This window comes from Parus major, chromosome 14 (assembly GCF_001522545.3).
Source record: "Parus major isolate Abel chromosome 14, Parus_major1.1, whole genome shotgun sequence".
NCBI classification, from domain to species: domain Eukaryota; kingdom Metazoa; phylum Chordata; class Aves; order Passeriformes; family Paridae; genus Parus; species Parus major.
Window position 1 is genome coordinate 15,063,848 of NC_031783.1, and position 18,978 is coordinate 15,082,825.

At 56.3% G+C, this 18,978-nt stretch overlaps 1 protein-coding gene across 1 annotated transcript in view; it reads left to right on the forward strand.

The window, feature by feature from the left end:
- RAB26 (RAB26, member RAS oncogene family) overlaps window positions 1–18,832 on the forward strand; it is a 25,681-nt gene extending 6,849 nt beyond the window's left edge. Inside the window, 7 exon segments of the mRNA XM_015642709.2 lie at window positions 12,873–12,914; window positions 13,556–13,622; window positions 13,900–13,952; window positions 15,594–15,659; window positions 15,813–15,869; window positions 16,113–16,189; window positions 16,646–18,832. Of these exon segments, the coding sequence (XP_015498195.2) occupies window positions 12,873–12,914; window positions 13,556–13,622; window positions 13,900–13,952; window positions 15,594–15,659; window positions 15,813–15,869; window positions 16,113–16,189; window positions 16,646–16,748 (465 nt within the window). The 3' untranslated portion in view covers window positions 16,749–18,832.
- The last annotated feature ends 146 nt before the right edge of the window (window positions 18,833–18,978 follow it).

Sequence of the window (18,978 nt, forward strand, 5' to 3'; positions counted from 1 at the left end):
ATCCCTCACCCCATCCCTCACCCCATCCCTCACCCCATCCCTCATCCCAGCCCTCCCAGCCTTTTCCTGGAGGACCAACCCTCCTTTGAAGGGCTGGAGCAACCTGGAGCCTCCTGGGCTGGTTTTTATCTCAGTGGTTGGCACAGAGCATTAGCAGGGCTCATTTTCTGATGGATCAATCTGGAAAAAGTGGGAGGGGAGCTGCTTCTTAGGCCGGAAGAAAGAAATGGAAATAAATTAATTTCAGTGTCTTTCTGTGCAAAATTAGCTCTGGATGTTGGAGGGAAGGAACTCGGGCACTGGGCAGAGTGTTTAGTCTCTCCTTTGCTGTGTGGGGTCGGGATGGGGGTTTGCTGCAGGGGGTGGGTTTAGGTTGGTCTCCAGGACAGGGGCTCTGGAAGGAAGTGTTTTTTTCCTGGGAGAAACATCTTGGTGCTGCCAAGTTTCTTGGACCAAATTCACCTTCATGGGGCCGTGCCAGTGGCAACAGAGCTGCAACCAGGATGGGGAAGGTGGGGCAGGAGCGGGCAGGGGATGCCTGTGCTCCCACCTTGAGTATGCCCATGGCAAGTCCTTGGAACTGAATCACCTCTAAGGTCCCTTCCAACCCAAACCATTCCGTGTTTCTGTGTTTCCAGCAGCTCTTTGTCTGAAAATCAGTTTGTTCTGCAGCTCCCATTGCTGGATGAATTTTAATAGCAGCCAGTAGCTGATTTCATATTTTTGCATTTCTCACTCTATGGAGAGCTGAGCTCAGTTTGCCCAGAGCAGATTTCCATCCCTGCAAGTGTTCAAGGACAAGCTGGATGGGATTTGGAGCAACCTGCTCTAGTGGAAGGTGTCCCTGCCCCTGGCAGGAGGTTGGACCTGGATGGTCTTTGAGATCCCTTCCAACCAAACCCTTCCAGGAGTCTCTGATGGTTCCTGCCATGCTCCCACCCCTCTGGCTGCTTCCAGGGTACGGAAACGATGCTGTCAGCGGTGCTGTCGGGGCCAGCTCTGCCCAAATCCAGCAGGGGAGGCAGATCCTGGCAGTCTGGCCCAGGGAGGGCAGCACAGCTCAGCTGGGACACGCTGGGATCGTAGCCCTTGAGGTGACTCCGAGGGCCGGTGCCTGTTCCCCTCTCCCAGGATGGGCTCTTGGGGCAGTAAATATCCATTTCCCATGGGAAGCCAAGCTCTGCTTTTCTTGCCGTGGCTGCTGCCTCCCTTGCAGAGGGACACTCACAGCTTTGCAGTCGGTGCCTGTCATTTGCATGCAGGGCTCAGTTGCCAAGAGATGCTGCGAGCGGTGCCCGTGGCGGCTGCGCCCGCTCCTCGCAGCTCCCGGCCTTTTATTCCTCCTCCTTTGCCTCCTGCTTTTGGAAAATAATAACCCCCAGTTCTGCAGCACAGCAGGGAGATGCAAACCCCGGCGTGCAGGCGGATCCCAGCGGAGAAGGGACTCCATTCCTGCCTTGGGGAAGGCACAGAAAGAAGATGAGTGGCTTCAAAGCAAAGAAGTGCTTGAGCAGCTGGAGAGGCAGCCAGCCCCAGAGCCTGGTTAAGGAAACTCTTAACCAGCTCAATCCTCTTTGCAGGATGGTGGGAAGGTGCCTTCTCCACCTCCTTGGTGTCAGGAATACCACCCAGAATAGATTGGATGTGGAATTTCGTATCCATTTCAGCTGATATGACAGCGCTGGGGATGTGGGGTTTGTGAGATGCTTCTGGAAGGGCACCAGTGGCTCCAGGCTCCTGCAGCTCTGCTGGTGCCTGTTGATAGCTGGTGTCCCTGTGGGTCTGGCCTGCTGTGGGGTGGTTGGAATAAGGGATTTAATTAGCTCAGGGGGAGAGGAGAAGGCCTGGGCTGCTCGGGACCTGCAGTACCAGGACACAGCCAAGGAAAACACAAACCTGGGAGCTGCTGGTGGGAGGAGGGAGGTTGTAAAGGGACATAACCTGCCTCTGTATCCTCCTGGTCAGAGCTATGTGGGAGCCCAAAAGCCCTGCAGAGGATGGGAACCATGGGAAATGCAGCTCCCAGCAAGGCAGGGTGTGTCAGGGGTGTGGGTCAGACCCTGCTCCAGCTCAGCAGGGTCACTGGGGAGCAGGGTGAGCTGGGGCTGGGGCTGGGGCAGGCTGTGGGCACACGGCTCTGCCCTGCTGGCTCCTCTCTGGCTGCTGCCAGGTGGGAAATTGGCTCTGGAGAGCCAAATTTGAGCACTGGAGCATCCACTGCCATGGATCCGAGCCGGGCTGGACCCGCTCCCGGTGCCAGGACCTGTGAGAGAGCGTTTTATGGTCAGTAAAACGTTTAAATGGGGCCAGAGTAAGTCTAAATGGTTTGAATATTTAATGGAATACATTTGGCTTAATTTCACTTTCATCTTTTATTTGTGATAAAATATTGAACTCGGCTGTGCAGAACTGGGTTGTTCTTTGAAAGCAGAGGGAAGGCACCCAGGAAAGAGGAGACAGTTGGGTTTTGGGGTGTCTGCAACCCCCCCAGAGCCCCAAGGAAGGGCATTTGGGGCATCCCTGCCCTGTGGCTCTGCCTTGCTCAGCTCCTGTGGTCCACTGAGCCCTTGCTGCCTGTCTGCTGAGCTGCTGCCTCGTGTTGTTAATTAATTATTGCTCCCAGCAGGCTCTGGGTTATTCCCAGGGTGGATGTTGATGATCTCTGTGGGAAGGGTGAGGTGCCAGTCCCGGGGTTGGCAGTGCTGCAGTGGCAGGAGCTGGCTCTGGCTGAGCTCACCAGCTGCTCGCTGTGTGTTGTTCTTCCCTGAAAAACCCAAGAGCAGCTTCCCTGAGACCTGAGCCTCGCTCCCATCCCTGGGGCTCTGCTGCTCCCTGTGGTGGTGGCTCTGAGCATCACCGTGGCCAAAGGCAGGGCAGCAATCGAATGTGCCAAAGCCTGGAACAGCGAGCACCAGCAGGTCATTGTCCTTGGGGAAAAAATGGGAAAAAATGGGGAAAAAATGGGGAAAACCATCCCCATCCAGGCATTCAGAGCTGTGTTTGGGGTGGAGGGAGTTGCAGTGTGGTGTGTCCCTGTCCTTGGATGGTGATGGGGCACAAACTGTTCCTATGGCAATGGGGGATTGAGGGCTTTGCCTGCAGAGCCTTTGGAAGGAAAAGAGTTTGTTGTTGGCACCACGGGCAGAGCTGGGCACTGCTCCATCCCAGGCTGCTGGAGCTGCCCTGGCTCGGGATCCCAGCAGAGCCCTGGAGCTCACACAGCTTTGTTTGTCTACCAGGGACATAGAGCATTTTTAATCCTGGCTCAGCACCGAGTCATTGCCCTGAGGCATTGGTGAATCTCTCGGAAGCAACAGCAAATAATTCATCTTTATGCCTCCACTGGGAAAAAGTGTTTCTCCCTGATCATAACTAATGTGAGCTGGGAGCTCGTGGTGCTTCAGCTTTAAAGGGTGATGTCCACTGCCCTGGGCTGTGGTTGTCCCAGGGTGAGGAGGAGTTTAGTGGGTGCTTTGGGGGTCTCAGTGGTGCTTCTGAGCCTGAGGAAGATGTTGGTGTGGCAGGGCTGAGTCAGTTCTACCTGCAGGCAGGAAGGATCATCTTGGAGGGGCCAGAAAACCATTAGCACGTTTCTGAGGATGTGACTGGTCCTGGTGTGAACACCTGGTTTTGTTCCATGTTGTGTGGGGTTTTCCTATTTAATTTATGGAAAGGAGGGGAGCGGTGGGAGCCGTGCCCAACTGCTGGGGTCCGATGCCACGAAGCCACCGCATCCACCTCGCCAGCCCTTGTGCCATCTGCCCACGTCTCGGGACATTTTCCTCATGCCTGCCAAGCCTCGATGTTCCCAGCTCAGTGACACACTGGGGAAATGGAAGCTTTGGCTTTTCCAGCTTTGCCTGCGCAGCATCACCACGGCAACGATCCCAGCGAAGGCTCTGTGGCATTAACGCTGTTCCTGGGGAAGAGCCCCGTGTGTGATGTGTGCTGGGCTGGGGAGGAGCTGTGGGTCCTGCCCCACGCCAGGGCTGCTGCTCCTCCTCACCAGGACCGGCCCCAGTGCCTGGCACATCCCCCAGGGAGAGCTGCCTGTGGTTCCATCCTCGCAACAACTCCCTGTTAATGATCTCCTTACCCCCAAAGCCAAGGGCAGGAGGCTGCTGAAGGCACCTGGGCAGCCCCAGCCTGGCTGGGGAGTGCAGACCCCACCAGTGGGGACCTTGCCCTGTGTTGGATGCTGAATTTGGTAGAAATTGCTGGATTGGCTTCTCGTGCCACTCACCAGCAGCCGGTCCCACCGGTGCCTCCGTGCCTCGCTGCTTCCTTGGAGCTGGTGATTAAGTAAAACACAGCTGCATGTGGGGATGAATAACTCAGCCAGCCTCACTGCTGCAGGGTCCAAGTGGAGACCCTGGCCAGGTCCTCCATGGGAGGGGAACAGTCCCTGGATGAGCACCCAGGGCAGGGTCAGTCCAGAGCCCTTCTGGGGAGCCCAGGGAGCCTTTCCTGCAGCTCCCAGATGGCTGGGCTTTATTATTCATCTTTTTTCCCAGGTGTTGAGCACTGTCTTCCCTGCCCAGAGCACTGCTCAGACGAGGAGCTGAGCTTGGAGAGGGGGTCCTGCCCTGTGGGGCTGCTCCCCAGGCCCCTTTGCATGGGGGTGACACGTGCAGGTGGCCTCTGGCAAGGCTGGGGCTCAGCCCCAACTTCATTCTCCCCATTCACGAGCTGCACTTCTCCAATGTGCATGAATTAATGGCACAAGTGCTCAACAGTGCCGAAAATAACTTTGTTCCCAAGCAAGCGTTAATGCCTGGCAGATGTGATGTGTTTTTCCCTCCTGAATAATACACACGTGAGGTCAGGTTGTTCCTGACAGCCGGGTGTGCTGGGGGAGAGCGGCGGGAGCAGGGCAGCTCTGGGAGGGATCCGGGAATCAGCCCCACAGCCCAGTGCAGAGGTGGAAATCCTCTCTGAGGACCTGCCTGCTCCAGCTGGACTTCTTGGCTGAGGTTGGGCTTCCTAAACGTGCAGCAAAAGATAATCAAGGAGGTGGTGTGTGGGTTTTGTTTGTGAAAGGGTTGGCAATGTCTTGGAGCAGCTTCCCAGGAGTGCGGTCTGCACTGCTGCACAGACAACCAGCAGGCACAGGGAAGGATTTGGGGTGTTTTGCCTCCCTGGGGCGATTTCCCAGCACATTCCTGGCTTGCAGCTCTGCTCCAGAGCCCCACACGGGGAGAGCAAATGGTGGAGTTGGATTGGCCAGGCTGGGTTCACTGACTGGGCTTGTTTTGGCGTGGAAGCGCCGGTGATGCGCTGAGCGTGCCGCAATTCCTCAGCACCTCTGCATCTCCCGGGGCTCTCAGCGCTGCCCAGACCTGGGGAAGAAGAGCCTGCTCTAGCAGAGCAGAAAATGGGAGAGCTGGGACTGCTGCCAGGGAGAAGGAGAAGCTTTGCAAAGATCAAAGCTTTGAGCGCACGGTGCCTGCGCTGGCGGAGCCCTGAGCCCTGGACGCTCCTGTGCCACCTGTGGGTGCATCCCCGTGGCCACCCCAGCACTGGCAGGGGAGGGATGGGGGCTCTGCCCGCTCAGCCCCTGCATCCCCAGCTCTGCCCAGGGGGATTTCAGGATTGTTCTTGCCCAAGGAAGGGGCAAATGGCCCAAGGGTGGCATTTCCACCCGGGCAAAGTGGAACCATTGTGGTTGGTGAGGAGAAGGTGAAACCTCAGAAAGCTCCGCTGCACTTTGGGGAGCGGCCACAGGGCTGAGCAGGGTCCTGCCCTGCACAGGGGGCTGGGACCTGCTGCGTTTCAGCCCTGGCTGTCCCTGTTGCCAGTGCTGGACTCTGCTACCAGGGAGCACTGGGACCTGATGGTTCCAGTCCTGGAGGCTGACTGGACTCGTACAGACATCAGAAAATCTCATTAGAGCTGTTCAGTCACTCTCTTTTCCTTGAATCCTTCAAAGAATCTGAGCTCAGGTTTGCTGCACAGCAGTTTTTGGGAGCTGTCTGCCTCGGCTGTGGGTGAAGGATGGGAGTGTTTGGGATAAAAAGCTACAGACTCCTTTGTCAGGTCTTTGGGGATTTCATTTTCTTTAGGGATGAGAAGTGCTCTTTAATAATGCTGTTTGCAGTGCTGTCTGCAGACGCTGCTGTGTTACTGCTGGGTGCTGACAGAATGTTTGTTGCTGGATGTTCAGCCCTGATTTTTTTTTAATTGGATTATAAAGTCTTCTCAGACTCTTCAGGCAAGTTTTCAGCCCAAGCTGCTGCAGTCACTGAGGCAAATCCTAGAATCTTTTAGGTTGGAAAAGACCTTTAAGGTCAGAAAAGTGCTGCTAGGCTTTATTTCTCCCCAGATCAACGATTTCCTGTCTAACAGGACCTGATGAGCCATTTTTCATCTCTGTGGCACTGACGGGGCCGTGCTTGCTGCAGATGAGAAATGATAGAGCAATAAATGCTCCGTGGAGATCCCTGTTCAGCTTTGCAGCGTGGCGTGGCCTTGATGAGGAAAATGAAGATAAATATGTCGAGTGCCACGTTACTTATTGCCAGCATGGGCACAGAGCTGCCTGAGCCATCTCTGCCCCTTGTTTCCAAGGCTTCCTCGTTTAGAAGTAAGCAGAGATATTTTTAAAACTATCCCCTTTTTTAATAAAGTGGGAGAAAAAGAGATGGAAGGGGTGAGAATACAGGCCAGGGTGGGGAGGGGATGTGCAGACCATCCCTGGGTGGGGAGGATCCTGCCCCGTGTGTTGGAGCTGCAGGGATGGGCTGCAGCCTTCCTGCTGGCTGCTGCCTCCCGGTGCCTCTGGGCTCCAGGGTGGTTGTAGCAGATCCTACCCTGTGGAATTTCGAGGCTGGGTTTGTCTGGCTGCCTGTGGGATTGGGGCTCAGGACATCTCAAAGCCTCATCTCCCTCCTGCTGGGATGGGCTCGAGCAGTAGCATCAGGTCAGGTCTGTCTGTGCCTCCCTCAAGGAACCTTCCCATGGATCATCCCAGGACTTTGCTGGTCTCATGGAGCAGCCAGGCTGGGAGGGAACACGACCTCCACCCGGGACTGCAAATGCTGCGGGCGATGCCGAGAAGCAGAGCAGGGCTGAATTTAAAATGTATAATCCTAAACAGATCCTCTTACCTCTAATCTGTCCCTGAGACAGGATTCTCCTCTTGCCAGAAAATCCTTTTATTTGCAGGCTGATATGACTAGAAGATGATAAGTCACTAATTCTTCAGTGTGTGTGCTCAAACAAGAGCCTGGACTCTTATCTGGGCAGGGCTGGCAGCCAGGGAGATGTTAATTGGGATTTAATGTCGTGAACAAGGCTCTGGACAGAGGCTGGTGCTGCTGACATCCCCAGGGCACTTTGTGGGTGCTGTGGGAAAGGGGCTGTGCCCAGCTGGACACCAGGGCCGGGGGGAATTTGTGTAGGGCTGTGCTTGTGGCAGAGGGGACAGGGTGGGGTGACCCCTGCAAGGGGCTGTGGGGTGGAAGCGCTGTGTGCTGCGAGGGGCCGTGGTGGCAATCTGCATTTCCTGGGATCTGCCGAGGAACTGAGCAGGAGCTGAGCAGCCAGAGCACATTGTGGGCTCTGAAAGGATCTTGGCACCGAGCGGCTGCAGGCAGGAGTGTGCAAGGCCTGGGGAGGAAAACATCCCAAGGCAGAAGTTTCTATTTTTAGCTGCACAGTGCAAATGCACAGAGCTGCTGAGGAATTCATCACCTGCCCCGGGAGATGGATGCTTGGGATTTTTCTCTGAAAGGAAGAGTTATGGGAGAGGCAGAGGGAGCCGTGCCTGGGGTGTTTTGGCCACCTGGGTCTCCCCTGGGCTGCTCATGAGTGTTTGTGGTGGTGGCACAGCTGAGGAGGAGGAAGAGGATCACTGAATGCGATTCCCAGTGCCGGGACATCCTCCAGCCCCACACGGCAGGGCTGGAGCAGGATCATGTCCACACAGCCTGCCTCCAGCCCACACCCTGCCCTGCTCTCCCCATTCCCAGAGGCTTTCTGCAGGTTCCAGCACGGCATCAGGCTGTCCCTCCCCTCTCCTGCAGGGAATGTGCTCCTGGAAGGGTTTTCCCAGCGTGGAGCAGTGGGCTGGCTGTGTTCTCCATGGAGCTGCTGATGGCTGGGCTGTGCTGGATCGGGCACTGCTCGGGTTTAGAGGGAGCAGGTTTTGGAGCACTGAGGGGACAAAGCCTCTGGATCCTGGCCGTGGCATCGGGCTGGGATGTCCCTGAGCCACGTGCTGTGCCTGGAGAGATGCTGAGCCACCAGGAGCAGTCCCTGGCTGCGCATGTCTGGGAAAACCTCAAGGTTTTAACGAGCAAATTTAATGCAGTGTCCTGCTGTTTTGGGCAGATTTCCATATCGATCCTCGGTCTATTTTTGCAGCCGCCGTTGGAGGTGGTGGTTATTTGTGTGTCTGCTATATCACAACTCATCCCATTTCCTCCTGGCACAGGAGTGTTTGTGCTCTCAGGGGCTCCCTGGGCTTTGCCAGGTGGGAATTTGGCTCGTGGTCGGGCCTTGGCACAGGGCTGGGGTGCTCCAGCATCCCTTCAGCCAGTCCTCACTGCTGGCTGTCCCCTGGCTTCCTGAAATGAAAGATAACCCAATCTATCCCTCGCTCCCGGGTGGCCTGGCCCGGTGACACCACAACCTAATGACATTTCTGGGTGGCTGAGCTGTCAGTCCCACAGCTCATTACCAGCACTAATTAACTCTGTGCTGCCCCAGCGCCTGCTTTGATCTATAGTCACTATTGCCTTTTATCCCCATTTTGACAGGAATTTCCCCCCCTCAGCTGCAGGAGATGCCTCCAAGGCCCAATAGTGATATTTGAGGGGCTTCTTTTCCATGGGCAAAGTGGAGCCCCCCTTTGCAGGGGGTGCTTGGGTGGGCACTCCTGGGCAGCACCACTGGAGCCAGCAGCAGCCACAGGCTCCAGGGAGCCAGGCTGGGGGTCCCGTGCCTGGAGCCTGAATGGTGCCAGCGAGCAGCTCCCCATTTGTGCTGTTAATTGCCAAGCAAATCGATCCATGTATCCAATTTAACTTTAAAGGCTTTAATTAATGAGTTCATGCGTGTAAGAGCTGGGAGAGGCCGGGTTGTCGATGATGCTGATCCTGGGTTGTGCTGCAGTTTCAGGGTTCAGGCTCAGGCACCTGGGGGTGTTCCAGTTGCTCCTGGTGGGATTCACGGGCACTGTGGGACCCTGTGAGCCGGGCTGTGGTGTTTGTCCATCCTCAGCTGCCGTGAGAGCAGAGCAGGGAGCATCGTCTGTGCCCGGAGGTTTCGCTCCATCGCCTTCCCCTCCCTCCCTTCTGCTGCCGATCCTGGGATCGCGCCTCGCTGTGTGATAATGCTGCTCTTAATTGAGGACCATCTGCACTTGGTAATTTAACTTCTCCTGCATCTGCAAGGTTCCAGCTTTATCTGATGTCCTGAAGATTGTTTAACTTGGGAGCATCGCGTTTGTCCACCCCAGGCACTGCGGGCATTCCCTGCTAGATGAGAGTTCAAGAACGTTTGTGCAGCCCCAGGAAAAAGGACACAAAAACTGAAATTGGGAAGGGCGACAGCAGAGCTGAGGTGCAGGGATGGTTTTCGTGCCCGAATTGAGGGAGGAGGCTGCTGGGAGCCTCTGTTCTAACAAAGGGGTGAGATGAGGAAGGAGCCCTGAGCAGCACAGCCCCTCCCCTCCCCGGCAGGGCTGGCAGCACATTTCACGTCTCAGTGCATTGACACACGGCGTCTTTTGTCTTTGGATGCTTATTAGGAGCTCAGCCCCCAGCTGTGCCTTGGAAGGGCTGACAGGAGGGAATTGAGGCAGCTCCTTAAAAAATAAAATTAAAAATTGGAAGCTGGAAAGTCACTTAGCCATTGTATCAGCAAGACTTGGGCATCTGGTTCATCTGAACCCTGCTGGTGTGTGCTGCTGGCAGCAGCCCCCTGCCCTTTCCCACCCTGCTCCTCCCACCTTCTCCTCGGCCTCTTCACCCGTGTTCTGCTACCTGTGCTTGGGGGCAGGCAGGGATTGTACAATCCTGGAATGGTTTGGGTTGGAAGGGACCTTAATCCACCTCTGCCCTGGGCAGGGACATTCCCACTAAACCCCGTTACTCAAAGCCCTGTCCAGCCTGGCCTTGGACACTTCCAGGGATGGAGCAGCCACAGCTGATCTGGGCAAACTTCTTTGGGCTGCAGGCAGGGATGGTGGCTGGAGTGATGCTCTGGTTTGCCCTGGCTGTGTCTCCTGCCTGCAGGAGCACTTCTACAGCTTTTCACCCTGGAACCCTGCTCTGTTCCATGCCCAGTCCTCAGAAAATCAATCTTTTCTCCAGGCTGGTCCAGCAGCACCTGGATCCCTGTGCAGACTTTAATTAGGTCTAAGCATTTACCACCCTAAAATATAGGTCAGTCGTAATTAGTGTGACTCCTGTTGCTGCCGGCTCCGTGTTAATTAACTGCTGAAGTGGAGGTCAGTGCATGTGGGGCACCTTTGAGCTTCAGCCTTTTTGGCTGCTCACCAGATGCTTCAAGGTGGCTTTGGCCTGGATGATCCATGCTCAGAGCCAGGACCATGTTCTCCCTCCCTCCCACCCACAGTGTTCTGTCAGCCTTGGAGGCCACACTGGGGACGTGGCCACGTCCCTGGGCACAGCCACACACCCTGCTCCGAGCTGGAGCTGCTCATGTGGCCATGGGGAAGGGCACCTGTCTGGAGCTGGTTTTAGTGTGACACTCACCGTGTCCTTGTCCCCTGTCTCCATCCATCACACACGTGGCCTCATCCCCTCGTGCCAAGAGCTGGGGCCGATCGTGAAACACAGCACCTTTGCCTTCCTCTGTGGTCCCTGGCATGATCCCTGGCAGGTGGTATTGGCAGCTGGCTGCCAGCACCTGGGAATGGGGTTTGGAATGGCATTGTCCCAGTGCAGAGCCGGTGGGATGTCCCTGCGGGATGTCCCTGTGGGATGTCCCAGTGCAGAACCTGCGGGATGTCCCTGCGGGATGTCCCTGCGGGATGTCCCAGTGCAGAACCTGCGGGATGTCCCTGCGGGATGTCCCTGCGGGATGTCCCTGCGGGATGTCCCAGTGCAGAACCTGCGGGATGTCCCTGCGGGATGTCCCAGTGGGATGTCCCATAGGATGTCCCTGTGGGACGTCCCTGCAGGATGAGCTGTCGGCACCTGCACGTAGGAGCCAGGGTTTTGGTCAGCAAGGTGAGCTCAGAGTGGCTCTCCTGCAGAGCACAAGCTGCCCTGTCTCACCTGTGGCACAGGTCAGGACAGGGCTGTTCCCATCCTCTGGGACGAGGTGGAGGTGCAGCTCAGCACCGTTTGCCATGGCTGGGGTTCTGCCCTGGCCATGGCTCTGTCCCTGCTCACCTGGGAGCCCTGGGCAGAGGCCCCCAGGTCCAGGGAGCACTTTGTGGCAGTGGGAACCCTGGGATTTTTAGGCTCTTCAAGCCTTCAGAAGCCCCGGTGTCACATTCTGGCAAAGTCTCAGCTCCACATGCAGGGAGCACTGGCCAGCTCCCCGAGCCCCGGCTTTTCCCCAAGTACTTCCCAGCTCCCCCACCCCAGTCCCTGGCTGCCTATTTTTACAGCTCCCGGGCTGTGAATCACTTCTCTCCCCCGTCTCAGTCGCTGCCTTTGAAGGTATTTATAAACCTCGGCCGTCTCCCTGCGCCTGCCTGAGCAGACGGAGGATTCGGCGCTCCGGCTCTCTCCTGCCCTCTCCTCCTCGCTGGATCCTTGTGTAGATGTGCAGGAGATGAGGTGCTCCCTCTGCCCTCGTTAGAACTATCAGTGGAGAGCCTCGCCAGCACCTGAAGGGGTGGTGGGGCTGAGAATGTGGGATGGGCAGGGATGGATCTTGGCATGATCCCTGGGGGGGGTCTGGTGGCACTGGAGTGGCTGGTGGCGTGTCCAGTGCTGGGGGTGGATGAGCCAGGGCTGAGCCAGCAGAGCCCAGCCGGGGTCACGGCAGCCTTGGCCATCCCAAGTGACGTGGGAGATGGGAGCATCCCAAACCAGCTCCAGAGCAAATGGAGGAAATGGGATTTAAATTATCACCAGAGCAGCCACCAGCTGCCTCATCCCACTGGTGTGCTGTTCCCTGGCCGTGTTTCCAGCACGTCCCACTGATTACTGTGCTAATTTCTGTGGATCTGGTGAGCAAATTAATCTCTTCTCTGCTTCTTCTCCTGGGACCACTGGTCTGTAGGCTTGCATTCCTTTAATGTTTGGAGAGGCTGGTGCAGATTGCTGGGCTGGTGGTTGCTCTGGGACACAGGATCCATCTCCTGCCCTCCCTGTCTGGCACAGCCACCCTGAGGGGCACTGAGGGGCTCCCACACAGCTCCCAGAGCATCCTTCCACACAAAATACCCCACTGGCTTTGGGAAAACAGTGTGGAGAGACACTTCCCCCTCTCCTCCTTGGTTCCACCTTTCCTAAAACCAAGCAAAACAGGATGAGAAAACATCCTGAGAGAGAAACCAGGGGAAAAACAGGTCCAGGAGGCAGGAGCAGGAGTTATTTTTAATTTGCTGGCTGGATGTGGAGAGGCTGATTCTGTCTTTTGAAGGCCATTAAAGTGGGATGCTGGTGCTCATTAATTAATGGCCGGAGGTTTCCAGCCTGAGCTGGGTGTTGCCAGGATTTAGGTACCCAAATCCTCTGCATCTTGTGCTGATACAGGGATAGATCCTCTGGCAGGGCCACGGTGAGAATGGCTCTGCAGGTGCTGGGACCAGTGGATGGGAGTTTAAGAAGCAAGAGAGGGGATCAGCCCGAGGGTTTGGGGGAAACACTGGGATGGGGACTGGCTGTGCCTCCCTTGGTGTTCTGCAGCTGTGCTCACCCCTCACCACCCTTTCCATTCTCTTCCAGAACAAGGTGCTAACGGTGGATGGGGTGAAGGTGAAGCTGCAGGTATGTCCCCATGTTCCTGGGAGCATCTCCCTTGCTGCCCAGGGTGTTCAGGGATGGACAAAGCTCCTTCAGAGGACAAAGCAGAAGAGCACCCCCAAAATGATGGAGGCCCCACCTCCATCCTTTGTGGTTGTGTCTCCTGCCCTGGGACAGCCTTATGGACCCTCCTGGCTGCTCTGTCCCCTTGGTAGGAGCCTGCTCAGGGCTGGGGGCTGTTCTGGCCACAGTGATCCCATCCCAGCCCATGTGTCCCTGCAGCCAGAGCTGCTCCAGCCCCCTCAGACCTGACAGTTTCTCTGGCCCTTGGCCTGGAGCTCAGTAACACGGATCCCCCAGGCAGCAGAGTGCACTCTGCAGACCTCCTGCTGCATTAAGGACTGATAAATCACATTAGTGGGTCCCCATGCATCCATCTGCTCCATGGATTTTCTGATTAATGGCTGTGTTGGGAGCCCTTGCCCACATTGTGTCCCCACGCCGAGGAGCGGGAAGAGGCTGTTTCCATATTTATTCCTCTGGTCATTTTTCTCATTGATGTCCCTGGGAGCAAAAGCTGGAGAGGCTTCCTGGGGTTGCACCATGCTGTTTGGGCTGGTTTGGGTGGGTCAGGTCTGATCCCTCTGCTCCTGTCTGCCTTCCAGATCTGGGACACGGCCGGGCAGGAGCGTTTCCGCAGCGTCACCCACGCCTACTACCGCGATGCCCACGGTAAGCACGGCCAGCTCTGCTCTCGGGGAGCCCCTCGCTCCGGCTCTCGGTGTCCCTGAGCTGCCACTCCAGGCCAGCTGAGCCAGGAATCACTGGAGTGCCTTTCCATGGGAAGCAGCTGCTGCGGATGGAGGCTCTGCAAACACCAGCAGTGGGAAGCGTTGCTGTGCTGGATTTTAGTGTGTTCTGTATCTCACAGGGACCTCCCATCCCCACCCGTGACCTGCAGAGTGTGCTCTGAGCCGTGGGCACTAACGGCCTGTCCCTCTCTCCACAGCCCTGCTCCTGCTCTACGATGTCACCAACAAAGCGTCCTTCGACAATATCCAGGTACAGCAGCACCCCTGCCCCTCCTGCTGTCCCTCCTGTGCCCGGCGGGGTTGTGGTTGTGGGTGGTACAGGAGGTGTGTGCTGCAGGTGGGAGCTGTGGTTACTGCTGAGCACCTGCAAGGACAGGCAGGGGACAGGCCCAGAAGGTTTTGCCTTTCACAGCAAATAAAGGGTGATGGATTCACTGCTCTGGCCAATTAATGCTGTGTAATTAACAGCACTGGCACACAACTTGCTGCAGTAGCTGAGCACCGGAGCTTTCCCCAGTGAGCTGCTCCCTCATCCCCCTCTGCTCCTTCAGGTCACAGTGGGTCGGGGTTGGGCACCTCACTGTCCCCAGCTTAGTGCAGACCTGGCAGGGAGAGGGTCCCATGGTGCAGCACGTCCCCAGCCTGCCAGCCCTTCCTGCCAGCTTTGGGGGCTGCCTGCTGCTGCCCCAGTTTGCTCCCTCCCCCGGCTCCTTCAGGCCAGCGGTGCTGGGCTCTCCAACCTGGCAGATGCTGCCCACATCGCAGTGGGGGGGGTCAGGGACACCTGGGCACTCAGTGTCCCCTCCCTTCACCACACCAGCCCCATGTGGCCCCTAACCCTAACCTGTGCCAGCGCTGCCAGAGCATGTCCTGAGCCGGGGAGCAATTATCCCTGACTGGACTGGATGTAATTGCATGAGAACACCGTGTGCATCCACGGGGAGCAGCTGTGCCTGCACAAACACCCCGTGCCATGGTGGCATCAACACCCTGGGGCTGTGATGTGTCACATCAGCTCCCGGGGTGCCACAGCCCCCGATCCCCTGGGGGCCTGGAGCTCTCCCTGCTCTAGAACATCCTTTCCTTGGCAGCACCACACCTGCCACCCCTCCCTGTGCCTGCAGTCCCATGGCAGGGACAGGGCAGGTCCTGTCACCCTGGAGCCAGAAGGCATCCAAAGGGAGTCAGGAGTGACTCCAGCCCACAGTGGAACTGAGTACCCTGAGCCCAGCCTGGGTGCAGTGTGGTCCTGGGGCTGCAGCCACGTCTTGGGCTCCAGCAGGGTTTGGAGCAGGGATCACCAGAGACCACCGGGGATCACCAGGAATCACCATGAGCCCAGCAACAGCCCTGGAGACAGCAGGTGGCTGCTCACACCATGGGGTCAGGGATTACAGGGAATTAGGGCAGGTTTGATTGGATTAGGCTGTATTCGAGGGCAGGGAAGCCACCCCACAGCTCAGGGGGGCAGGTTCAGGTGCCTGCTGGGAGCAGTGTGCTCAGCACCAGGGCAGCATGTGCTGGACATGGGTACAGGCACATCCCAGAGCCAACGCTTGGCCTTGTCCTCTGAAAGGAGGTTCAGTCTGAACATCCCAACCAAGGGGGAATTGGGGACAAAGCCCTACAAGCACCCCTGGGCAGATGGAGTGGGCAGGGGGGTCAGAAAGCTGCTGTTTCCCTGGGAAATGGGGATCTGGTAGTAGACAAAGTGGGGTGGACACCCCAGGGTGAGAGGGATCATCCATGGAACACCCCCAGCATTGCCTGGGATGGCAGCACTGCCTGCCGAGGGTGTCCGTGCCAGGACTGGGGCAGCTCCCTGTGATTCCCATTCCCCTCCTCCTCCTGGAGCTGTTGCCAACCCCTCTCTTTGGCTGTGTCCCTCCAGGCTTGGCTGACAGAGATCCATGAGTACGCACAGCAGGATGTGGTCCTCATGTTACTGGGAAACAAGGTGAGCCTGGCCCCAGGGCTTTGCCAGAGCCTCCTCTTCCTCCCACGCTGGAGCCACAGGCAGGGGAGCCTGGCAGGGCATGAGAGGACAGGGAGGTACACACTGGTGACCTTCCAAATCACCACAAATTGCTCTTTGCCATTCCTGACGCAGGTGGATTCAGCCCAGGACAGAGTGGTGAAGAGGGAAGATGGAGAGAAACTTGCCAAGGTAGGTGAGGTACCTGAGGATGTCCCTGAGGGTGTGCACAGGAAATGGTCACCTGGAGACCAGCCTGACACAAAATACACCTGGGAACAGGTTTTTTCCTTGGCTTTTTTTCCCTTGTCCCTTTCTCCTCATCTGTTCAAGTTTCTACTAACACCTCTTGTTTCTTTGTCCTCAAATATTACTCCCCGAGCCCTGGGACCACCCTTGGTGGCACTCCTGTCACGGCTGTGTCTCATCCCACAGGAGTACGGAGTGCCCTTCATGGAGACCAGTGCCAAGAGCGGCCTCAATGTGGAATTAGCGTTCACAGCCATCGCCAAGTAAGTGACCAGAGCAGTGGCCTTGTCGTCATGAGGAGCTTTAGCAGTGTCCAGGCCATGCTGAGATCAACTGAGCTGGACAAGTCAGCTTGGAATCACAGAATCCTGGGATGGGATGGGTTGGAAGGGACCTTAAAGCCCATCTGGTTCCATCCCCTGCCATGAGCAGGGACACCTTCCACCCATCCCAGGTTGCTCCAAGTCCTGTTCAGTCTGGCTTTGGACACTTCCAGGGATTCAGGGGCAGCCACAGCTTCTCTGGGCACCCTGTGCCAGTGCCTCACTATCCTCACAGCGAAGAATTCCTTCCAAACATCCCATTTATCCCTGCAGTGGAAAGCCATCCCCCTGTCCTGCCACTCCATGCCCTTGTCCAAACTCCGTCTGGCACCTTCCAGACCAAATCCTCTCCCTGCCAGAAGCAGCAGCAGGAGTAACATCCTTCCCCTTTCCCAGGGAGCTGAAGCACAGGTCCATGAAGCTGCCCAACGAGCCCAAATTCAAGCTCCACGACTACGTGAAGAAGGAAGTGCGAGGCTCGGGCTGCTGCAGGTCCTAAGGCATTTGTACAGAGACTCGGGCCCGTGGGCAGTGTGTGCATGTCTGTCTGTCTGTCTGTCGTGTCTGTGTCTGCCCCGAAGGCCAGCTGAGACCAGAGCACAGGAGCAGCAGGAAAAGCTCTCGGATTCTGCAGCCCAGTCGCATCCATCAGCTCCAGCTCCCCTTGCCAGCGTTCCTGCACAGCTCGCAGGTGGGAGGTGGATGTTTGGGAAGGGGCTGGGGTCTCCTCCTGTGCCTGCTCTGTGAGGCTGCTGTAACCCTTGTGAGAGCCAGGGTGTGACACAGGGGAACCAACACCTTCTCCCCACCTAGGAGGAAAAAAAGTCCTGGTTTTTTTCTGGGTAGGAGGAAGTCCTGAATTCCCTTTTCTTTCCCTGTGTAGCTGGAACTCAGCTGAGAGCCCTGGCCTGGGGCATGCAGGAAGGGTGTGTTTAAAGGCACACGTTTTTGTAGATGCTTTCTCCTGTCTGTCCATCCCTGTGAGGTGGGACACGCTTCCAGTGAGGGATTCTCCTGTTCCCTGCAAAGGCAGAGCTTGTCTGTCTGAGTGAGCTCCTGCCCACCTGGCTGTGTACAGAGATTTCTGAATGTTCATCCCTTTGGGAAAGGCTCTGCTTCTCCTCCTTCTGCCCTTTCTAGTACTTTGAGAAGAAACCTAATGTATTGCAGCTTATTCTAAATACCTTCCTGTAAGTGTGATGGTGTTTTCAGACTGCAACAACGCTTTGATATCTTCAAAGTTCTCTTGGGCAGCTCTTTCTTTTCACCGCAGAGAGCTGGGGGGAAGCTGCAGGCAGTGATTTTACAGGCTGCAGACTCCTGCCAGCTCTCTTCAAGGGCCTCCTCACCCCTTTGGTCTGTGTCAGGCTTTTGGCTGTTTTTTTGTCAAGCTGCACTTCTCAGTACAAATTTGAATCTGGATGAAGTGTTTGGCCTTTGGCAATTCTTCCCTTTGAAAACTCCACGCACACATCAGCAGGTGCCCGCTGCACTGAGCCTCGGCGGCTTTTCCAAATGAAACAGAAGAACCCATCCTTTGCCCTCCAGCCAGCACCAGCCCCAGCTGCTGACTCAGATCCCCCTGCCCCTCATTTAGCCTGGGATTTTGGCTCCAGCACCACTTTCCTGATGGGCACAAGGAGCCTGTGCAGCTCTCACATGCTCCCAGCTTCACTCGGTGAAAAATGATCTTAAAATGAACCTGTTCTTTTTCCCAAAATAGTATTTTTAGGGGAGAGACGAGTCTTAAAATTGTCTTGATTTAAATTTTAAAATCACTTACAGAAAACCCATTCCTGCAGGAACATTCCTGGCAAACCCTGCTGCCAGTCCTGCAGGAGCAGCCAGGTGAAGCTCTGTGATGGGGGTGCTGTCAGGGCCCCCTCACCCCAGTAATTTGGTTTTGTGTGAGGCAGGACCAGCCTGGAACAGGAACATGGAACAGCCAGGCAGCTCCAAGACTGTTTCCATATCCTGCCCTTGGAGCAGTAGCAGCCCCATCCTGCAGTGATAAGGAATCTCCCTAAAGGCAAAATTTAGGATTGCTAATGGATTAGGATTCCTAATGTCAGGTTGCGACCTTCCCTCTCCCTCAGACTGGCACCTGTCTGGGTCACAAAGCTGACAACTGCTCACCTCTTGCTCAGTGTGGTACTAAAACCAACAAAAACTCCTCTAAATGAGGAAGATGTAAATGTTTCCCTTTGGAGCACTCCCAGCCTGCCTGTGGGGAACACACTCTGCTACAGCAGAGACCTCACAGCCATGTTTGTAGTTCACACCTAAACCTGGAGCAGGCTCAGCCCCTCTCTCCCAGTCACCAATTCCCAGTGTGGGACTGGTTTCCCAGTGCCTCACACTGGCCTGGCCCCAAAGCCCCTCCTCACGGCCGTTTGGGATTTGATTTTTCCATGGGGCTCTGCTGCCACCACGCGGAATTGCACAGCGTTAATTATTCGAGTTAATTGCTCAGCACACCCAGCCACATGCGAGGACTCGGCCTCACCTGCTACATCTCATTTCTGCTGGCTCTTGTTTACAGCTTTTGGTTCGTTCCTGTTAATAAAATTTTTTAATAACCTCCATGGCTCGGTGTTTTGATTGTCTAAACACACAGCACTATCAGGCATTCAAATATTTCAGCTCAGCCTTGAACCCATCTGGATCCACATGGCAGAACCAGGGTAAGATGCAGTTTAAACTGGATATTGGGAGAATTTCTCCCCAAA